Source organism: Silene latifolia, chromosome Y, assembly GCF_048544455.1.
Source record: "Silene latifolia isolate original U9 population chromosome Y, ASM4854445v1, whole genome shotgun sequence".
Taxonomy (NCBI): domain Eukaryota; kingdom Viridiplantae; phylum Streptophyta; class Magnoliopsida; order Caryophyllales; family Caryophyllaceae; genus Silene; species Silene latifolia.
Window position 1 is genome coordinate 255463936 of NC_133538.1, and position 8884 is coordinate 255472819.

General features: G+C 39.3%; 2 protein-coding genes across 2 annotated transcripts; both read right to left on the bottom strand.

Annotated features, from left to right (window-relative positions):
• Nucleotides 1-638: 638 nt before the first annotated feature.
• On the bottom strand, nucleotides 639-1907 carry LOC141630484 (uncharacterized). Its single transcript, XM_074443295.1, has one exon. The coding sequence runs from the start codon at nucleotides 1905-1907 to the stop codon at nucleotides 639-641; it is 1269 nt and encodes a 422-aa protein (XP_074299396.1).
• Nucleotides 1908-4809: 2902 nt separating this feature from the next.
• On the bottom strand, nucleotides 4810-6159 carry LOC141630486 (uncharacterized). The gene has a single exon (XM_074443296.1). The coding sequence runs from the start codon at nucleotides 6157-6159 to the stop codon at nucleotides 4810-4812; it is 1350 nt and encodes a 449-aa protein (XP_074299397.1).
• Nucleotides 6160-8884: the final 2725 nt, after the last annotated feature.

The window sequence follows — 8884 nt, forward strand, 5'->3', positions numbered from 1 at the left end:
AGCTTTTTATGTTTTTTTTCAAATTGGGAACGAATGTAATTGCGAAATTGGAGAAAACGAGAGAAAGATTCGGACTTAAATTTTAGTGGGTAAATCCAAACATATTGTGAATAATTATCAATTAAGACCATGTAATATTTGAAACCACTTTTACTTAGAACAGGAGAAGTCCATAAATCGCAGTGAATAATGTCAAATGGTGATAAAGAAACGGAATTAGACAAAGAAAACGGTAAACGTTTATGCTTGCCAATTTGACAAGCATGACAAAGTTTGGAGCGACGCTCCTTATTACAAGAAATAATGTTGCTACTTCTAAGACTATCAATAATATTAAGACCCGAATGGCCTAGGCGAGAGTGCCATAGGTCAGAGGAGGACTCAGCAAGACAGGCTTGGGGCGGCTCATTTGACGTAGTAGGTGACACGGAATAGAGTGTACCGGTGCTATTGCTCCTCATTAGGATTGTCCCAGTCCGTATATCCTTCACAGAAAAACCATTGGGGTCAAATTCGACAGTCACGTTATTATCTTTAGTGAATTGTCGGACGGAAATTAAGTTCTTAATTATTTGTGGGGTATATAGGACATTTTTAAGAGTAAATTTGTGGCGTGGGGCTGTCAGAGTGGTATTGCCCTAGCCATGAACTCGAATAGTTTTGCCATTTCCGACATAAGTTGACCGAATAGTACTCTTATTGAACGTGGGAGAGAGCATACCTGACTCGGACGTCAAATGTGAAGAGGCGCCTGTGTCCATATAGAAATTATTGTCCTCTGGCTGATATAATGTCATTGCCTGGAATGCTTGGCCTATCTGTGATGGTTCGAGTTGGTCACCAGCAAGATAAGCTTGTCCTGCATATGTGGGCCCGCTAGCAGGTGGCGCAGACGAGAACCGAGGCTGAGCAGGAGACGGCCCACGCATCTGGGCTTGCCACGGGTTGACCCATCCCTGTTGTGCGGGGTATGGGCAAGGCGGTACGGCCCATGGCATTGGCCAGAATTGTGGGGGACCCGTCGGAACCCAGGCCTGTGTAGTGGGTCGACTGCCACCGGAATTACCACCTCCGCGCTGGTACTGATTTCCACCGCTGCCTTTCCCTTTGCCTTTGTAGTTGGATTTATTCCTATTCCAATTCTGATTCCCACCATTGTTGTGATTTGACGGAGCTCCGGAGTGCGAATTGTTATTATCACCCCATCCTTGAGCAGCAGAGGATGTAACAGCAGGAGCAGCCAAAGCAGCCGCCGGAGAAGTCTCGGTGCGTGCGGACTGACGATGCTCCTCAAGCTGCAACATACTCCGAGCAGTCTCGAAATTCGGGAGAGTTTGATTGACATAATCACCAACCGTGTCATATTCTTTGGGAAGACCGCGAACCAATTGCAATACCAACCGCTGATCATCAACTTTGCTCCCAACATCAGTAAGTTGAGAACCGATATCCTTGAGTTTCTGGCAATATTCATCAAGCGAGGCACATTTGGACAATGACAGATTTGTGAATTCGTGTTCCAACGCCGCCGCACGAGCCCCTTTATTATTTAAAAAATGATTCTTGAGCCGGGTCCAAGCCTCGTAGGCAGTAGACTCCGATTCGAGGACGCGAAGCAATAGGTCTTCAGAGATGGATCCGTAAATCCATTGAAGAACGTGCACATCAATTTCGCACCATTCGGCATAATTGGGGTCAGTGTTGGCGGGAGGATGGGTGCCATCAATATGATGAGACACCTTGTACCCTTTGGCATGAAGGGTGAAGAGTTTTACCCATGACGAGTATGTGATTTTGGTACCGTCAAGCATACGAACTTTATTAAGGATGTTCGTGACGGAATAAACAGGATGCAACGCGGGCTTACCACTGCTGCTGCCGGAGTCGGATTTTGGAGGCTTTCTCATGGCCGTGGCTCAAGAGGGATTGACAAAGTCAGGAAGCCGACGCGAGAAGGAGGAAATTAATTATTGTGTTTTTGTAAACCTAAGACTCGTGATACCATGATAGAAACTGAATCCATGACTTTCATTCATATTCAAGGGTTACAATATATAGAGCAATATACAATTTGAACGTAATCTACGCTATACAATAATCTAAGATATGCTATCAAATAATATCGTAACAAATATTTACAATATTCTATTTACTAATTGATTGCTTACGTTTTATCGTCATTGATATAAAAAATGCTGTTTTAATCAAAAATATTGCTTATATCTCAAGAATTCTGAATCACTCAACGCTCATCCACCTTAGCTGTGACCCTAGACTACAAACTGAATAATGAATAGTATGTTGTTGTGTTAATAGTCATCTTTTTTTTTTTAATTAATTTCTGGCCGATAGTAGCCCTCCCCCTTGTACTCTTGACAACTACGGAGTATTTGGGAGTATTTGTTACGTTTTACCGAGTGGATTGCATGTTTGCTTATATTCTCTGTAAATATTGTTGAAATTACATCAATTTCGACCATCAAACCGTACGGCGGGAAGTGATTTATCCGAGTAATTAGTATTAGTAAATAGAATATTGTAAATATTTGTTACGATATTATTTGATTGAAACTGAATCCCCGACTTTCATTCATATTCAAGGGTTACAATATATAGAGCAATATACAATGTGAACGCAATCTACGCTATACAATAATATCTAAGATATGCTATCAAATAATATCGTAACAAATATTTACAATATTCTATTTACTAATAATTAGAATGATTTTGTCCATGGAAAAAGTTTGCTTACGGAGTTACCTATGTCTTGGGATAACTTCATTTTCTTTGACAAATCATTTTGCTTCATTGATATATCAGTTCCCGTATACATGTTTTGTAAGTTAGATGTCCAAATTTGACAATATACATGTACGTTTACTTGTAGAAATAATTATGAAAGTTAACGGTCAAAGTCAAAAACTCAAAATGATACGGAATTTTTTTTGTTTTTATATTTTTCGTGAGAAGTATTTTAATCAAATATATACAAATGATTGAACAAAGGGAGTATAATATCAACCGAACGACCACCAATGAGGCCGGTTTCGTTAAGATTATCAAGCGCGTATTTCCGCTGACAAAGAAAGATACCAGACGAACTCCTGACTACTTCAAGACCCAAGAAATACTTCAATGGACCTAAATCTTTCATATAAAAACTTGTATGGAGATAATCTTTAACACGACGAATACCGTCTGGATTATTACCCCCAATAACCAAATCGTCGACATAAACAAGAACATACACTTCGATCCCAGAACCATGATAAGAAAAGAGAGAATAATCTGACATGCATTGTTGGAAGCCGTAGGCAATAAGAGAATTGGACAACTTTTCAAACTAGTTCCGAGAAGCTTGGCGGAGACCATATAAAGACTTTTAAGGCGACAAACTTTACCTGGCTCATCTACAGAATATCCAAGCGGCAATCGCATATAGACCTCTTCCTCTAAATCGCCATGAAGAAAAGCATTATGGACATCCATTTGATGCAATTCCCAATTCCGGCCGGCGGCAATGGCTAAGAAAGTACGAACAGTAACCATTTTAGCAGTAGGTGCAAAAGTCTCAAAAAAATCAATTCCTGCTTCTTGTCGATTTCCAAGTACGACGAGACGAGCCTTGAATCTCTCAACGGAACCATGAGCGCGCAATTTAACCTTGTAAACCCATTTATTTCCAATTGCTTTCTTACCTGCAGGTAATTCACAACATCCCATGTCCCATTGCGAATTAAGGCATCAATTTCGACATTCATAGCATCACACCACCGCTTATCTTTCACTGCTTCACGATAAGAAGTGGGTTCCGTACAACCGTCAACTGCAGCTATAAAAGAACGATGATGCAAAGAAAAATTATCACAACAAACTACATGTGCTAGAGGATACGGCATACCTGAAGATGGCGACTGTACGGGCTTGCGTGGGAGAAGGCTATATTCTTCAACGTCGTTAAGAACACGTGCTGCCCCTATCACATACTCCATCACCATTCACCGCGTCATCGTGTATACCTAGTTCAACATTCCCTACATCATGGAGAATAAATTCACCCTCTACGGCCTCATCAGAGGGCACGGCTGCAGCATCCCTTCCCGTATCATTATTGGAAGTGACGACCCCATCACAAGAATTAATAATGAACGGAAAATTATATTCATCAAAAACGACATCACGAGATATAAAAAATTCATTAGACTCCAAATCGTAAACTTCCCATCCCTTCTTACCGAATGGGTACCCGACAAAAATACATCGCCGACTTCGCGACGCAAACTTATCCCCATCCTTACGAGTATGTCTAGCATAACACAAGCAACCAAACGTACGCAAATTATCGTAAGTAGGTGATTTGTTAAATAATAACTCATAAGGTGTCTTACCCTCGAGCAACATGGATGGTGTCCGATTAATAAGATATCTTGCAGTTAAGGCACATTCTCCCCAAAATTCAACCGGTAAACCTGCTTGAAAAAGCAACGCCCTAGCCACATTAAGAATGTGACGGTGTTTTCTCTCAACCAGTCCATTATGCTGAGAAGTACCGACACAAGTAGTTTGATGTATTATACCATGTGTGTCGAAATAACGTTTTAAACATGTGAATTCGGTCCCATTATCAGTACGTACCATCTTAACATCGGCATCAAATTGTCGCTTTGCCATAACTATAAAATTTTGTAATAATTGTGAAACTTCGTCCTTTGTTTTAATTAAATAAACCCAGACATCACGAGAGAAATCATCTACCACGGTCAGAAAATATCGACTACCACAGGAAGATGGGGTTCGATAATCTCCCTATAAATCACAATGAATAAGCTCAAAAATAGACTTAGCTTTATTCTCGCTAACAAAAAGTTTTTCTCTTGTCTGTTTAGCACGTAAACAAATATCACAAAGTTCACTGTCTCGCTTATCACACTTATTATTATTAATAAACGGCAAATAATTTACTACTCTTCTCGAAGGGTGTCCTAGTCTACGATGCAAAACCTCCACGTTATCTGAGTCCTTATTTGCAGCATGAACTTCACGCCTTGACTCCCCTTCCAGAAGATATAGCCTTCCCTTCTGCTCACCCGTGCCAATCGTCTTCTTCGATATGCGGTCCTGTATAACACAAATGTTGTTAGTGAATTTAATTTCGCAATCAAGGTCTTTTGACAGCTGATAAATCGACACAAGATTACAATTGAAATCTGGGACAAATAAAACATGTTTCAATTGTAAATTTCCACCGAGTAAAACGGTTCCTTCTTTGGTTGCTTTAGAAAATTTCCCATTAGGAAGTGCCAGCATACATGAATCAATATCTTTCACGTCATGTAGCAACGCAAAACAGCCAGTCCTATGATGCGTTGCACCTGAGTCAAACAACCATAAAATATTATTATCCGTCTTACCATTCATCCGCACTTTTGAAGAAGACGCTTTGGCATGGTTAACGTATGCGTCCCACTGTTCCTTTGGTACACTGACAAATTGTTCTTTGCTTTCGTTCACTTCTTCACTAACACGGGATGTCCCTGCATTATTAACGGCAGAATTTCCTCTACCTTGACCAGGGTTGTAACCTCCACGACCACCGCAGCCTCCACGGCCTCCACGAGGAGCACCAGCTCCGTTGCCTCGGCCTCTGTCTCGCCAGCCTTTCGGGTAACCGATTATATCGAAGCAAGAAGCTCGCACATGTCCATACTTGTCACAGTTATCGCAGTATGGTCGCGAATCTCCGTCTTTGTCATTATTTTCCCGTGAACGTCCATCTGCCATTGCAGGTGAAAACCGAGCAGCAAAGCCAACAAGGTTTGCTCTGTTCTCCCCTGTTCTTGCTCCTACAATGCGCTTGCCTTTGCCCTTAACCCCTTCTTCTTGAATCAAGGTAGCATAAGCCCGATTTAGAGATGGCAAAGGCTCCTGCAATAACAAATTTGAAGCAACAGTGGAATAAGAATCATCGATTCCCAGAAGGAAATCGTATACCTTGCTTTCGTCTCGCCTTTTATCGAGTTGTTTATTCAAACCATACTTACAACCACCACAGATGCAAGTCGGATTCCGGTCATACTTGTCAAGGTCATCCCAAAGCTTCTTCAGACGACCATAATACTCTGTGATCGTCTCCTTTTCGCCTTGCTTGCAAGCCATTATAGAACCCTTCGTCTTGTGCACCTTTGGTCCGTTGCCAAGACTGAACCGTTGTTCAATATCGTCCCACAATTGCTTCGCCTCATCCACATACGAGATGGTTGAACCAAGATCTGGTTCTATTGTGTTAAAAATTCAATTAACTATCATGGTGTTAACCATGTACCAATCTTCAATGTCATCGTAATTATCGGCGGGCTTTTTAATTGTCCCATCGATAAATCCCATCTTTTTCTTGGAACGCAGGGCGCCCCGTAACTTAACTGACCATTCATCATAGTTATCGCCCTTCAACTCGACAACAATCAACTTATCTCCGGATTTATCGGAGGTGGAAAGAAAATAGGGACTGAGTTTCTCACCTTTACCCATATCGCTAGATTCATAATCGGAATCTTCGTGAGGAATGCTGACACTCTCAGAATCGGAGTTGTCGTGAGAAACGTTGGTATCTACTAGTGATGAATCCTCGCCGCCGCTTTGTTTATTGCTCATAAGACGCGAGAACTAACATGTCTCTGATTACCATGTAGAAATTGTATATGGAATTTTGTATATTGATATTTCATATGTGTATGACAACGTACAAGAGACATATGTATATATACATAAGCACATGCTAAAACCCTAGACGGAATAAGGAAAACTTCCCATAATACAATACAAGGTATGGACTCGGTATATGACAATATGGACTCGATATCTTACGATATCTCAACACGCTTTTAAAGAAGCCAGTGAAGTGATGAATGGATGGGGATAAGAAATCGCAAATGATTGCATGATTGAAACGCAAGGGTATACGGTATTGATTCCACCAAACTATGTTCAGTTTAGATAGCTTAAGGTTTCTGTTTGTCCCGATAATTATATAAACTGTAACTCTGTAAGCATGCATTATCTGGGGGATGGTGTTGAATCTTTGGCTTGCGTCAGTTTGTTGGCTTGTATCCAAGTTGATGGATGGACTTCAGTCACTGATGTAAGCATTTGACACTTGCCTTTTGCCTAGCTATGCGAGTCGCCAATAAGTAGAGTGACGGATTGAGTCGAGTTCAGGGTAATATCATACAACTCTGTCAGACCTGAGTTTTACAAAGTTTATTTTGCAAACATTTTGAGATTACGTTAGCAATTTTGCAATACTGTGTTTTGGGTGGGACAAATATGTCCCTCCCCCGTGACATGGATCGATGTATTTTGCTCTTTGAACAAGTTTCCTGATAGAAATAAGTTTTGTAAAACGTAGAAATTTTACACTTATTGTAGACTGGAAAAGTTTTGATGATGTATGCTACTCCCTAAGGTTGTGGTAATATAATATACGCAAAAGCGGAGAGAGGAAAACTCGTCAATATGTTGGCTGTTAGGTCCACCTTAGACGGATATTTACGTCTTGAACAAAAGTTTGTTTAACACGCGCATTTAATCACATACCCATTTAAGGAAGACTGAATAATTTGCTCCCAATATTTGGAATATAGTCCGTACGATTTACGCAAATTAGAGTTAAAAATGTGTTGATGTGGCTTGAACCAATGACCTCTTGGTGCACATATACTTGCTATTACCATTGTAAAACAACCATTTCTTTGCCTAATGTGTATCTCTTTTATTATTTGTATGTTAAAATATGAGTTAAAATAATATTTCCTTATAATAATTAGGGTAAATTGACAACTTATACCTTAAAAAACAATGTTTTTCAAATCTTATGCCTAAGATAACTTTCTTTCAAAACTTATACCTAGAATGTCATTGTTTTATAAACTTAATACCAAATCAGAACTCCTGTGAAAAAAATGCTGTGATTTTGGCAGAATTCAAATTTTTGACTTAAAATGAAATGTTTGTTTCCAATTTTACCCTTCATTTAATTTTATAAAGCATCCTGTATTCGTATCTCTTTGTCTGATGTAGTTTTTCAAGTGTTCTTCATCTTCAACCTATCCCTTCCTGCTGTCAAAAAAAAAAAAAAACCTATCCCTTCCCAAATTCAAGCTCTTTCAATTCTGATACTGTCATAAATACTTTTACTGATTCAGACAAATTTCTTAAACTATCTTCCTCTTTACTTCTTTCATGTTGCATTCTTCTCATAGTTTAAGACTTTTGAGTTTAAAGCAATCCCATAACTCAAATTAAAATTAGGGTTTTTCTTGTGGAAGAACAAATTCAGAAGCTAAAGGATGGGATTAAGATGCTGAAGGAGATAGGGAATTAGCTTGACAATGAAGTTGCACCCAACAAGAGGACATCTTCGTAGAGTATTTATAGCCGGATAAATTGATAACTTATACCTCACATAACACTGTGTTTTAAATCTTATACCTAAGATAATTTTTTTTCAAAACTTCTACCAAAAATGACATTTTCTTATAAACTCAATACCAAGTCAGTTTTCCAGTGAATTTTTTTTAAAAGTGACCGTTTTGCTCTTAAACTAAACAAGTACACACAAGTTCACATTGACATTCATGTACTAACTTCTAAAAAAAATCCAAAATCCTCAAATATAATGTCAAGACTCTCCACAATTAATCACATCAATTTAATCCTAATTCATCATCTACAATTAAGCATTCAAGCTACTTGCACTTCTCCACTTAATAAAAAAGAAACCCAAAATCTGTAAAATTGTTTCCATGACAACACTTTCTTGCACTTAAATTTCATATTCAATGTGCTAATACATCGGATAGGAAAAATGGCTCATCAATTGAGC

Bases quoted from the DNA above. Each gene is read 5' to 3' on its own strand.
- LOC141630486 (XM_074443296.1), bottom strand. From the start codon at position 6,159: ATGGCTTGCAAGCAAGGCGAAAAGGAGACGATCACAGAGTATTATGGT.
- LOC141630484 (XM_074443295.1), bottom strand. From the start codon at position 1,907: ATGAGAAAGCCTCCAAAATCCGACTCCGGCAGCAGCAGTGGTAAGCCC.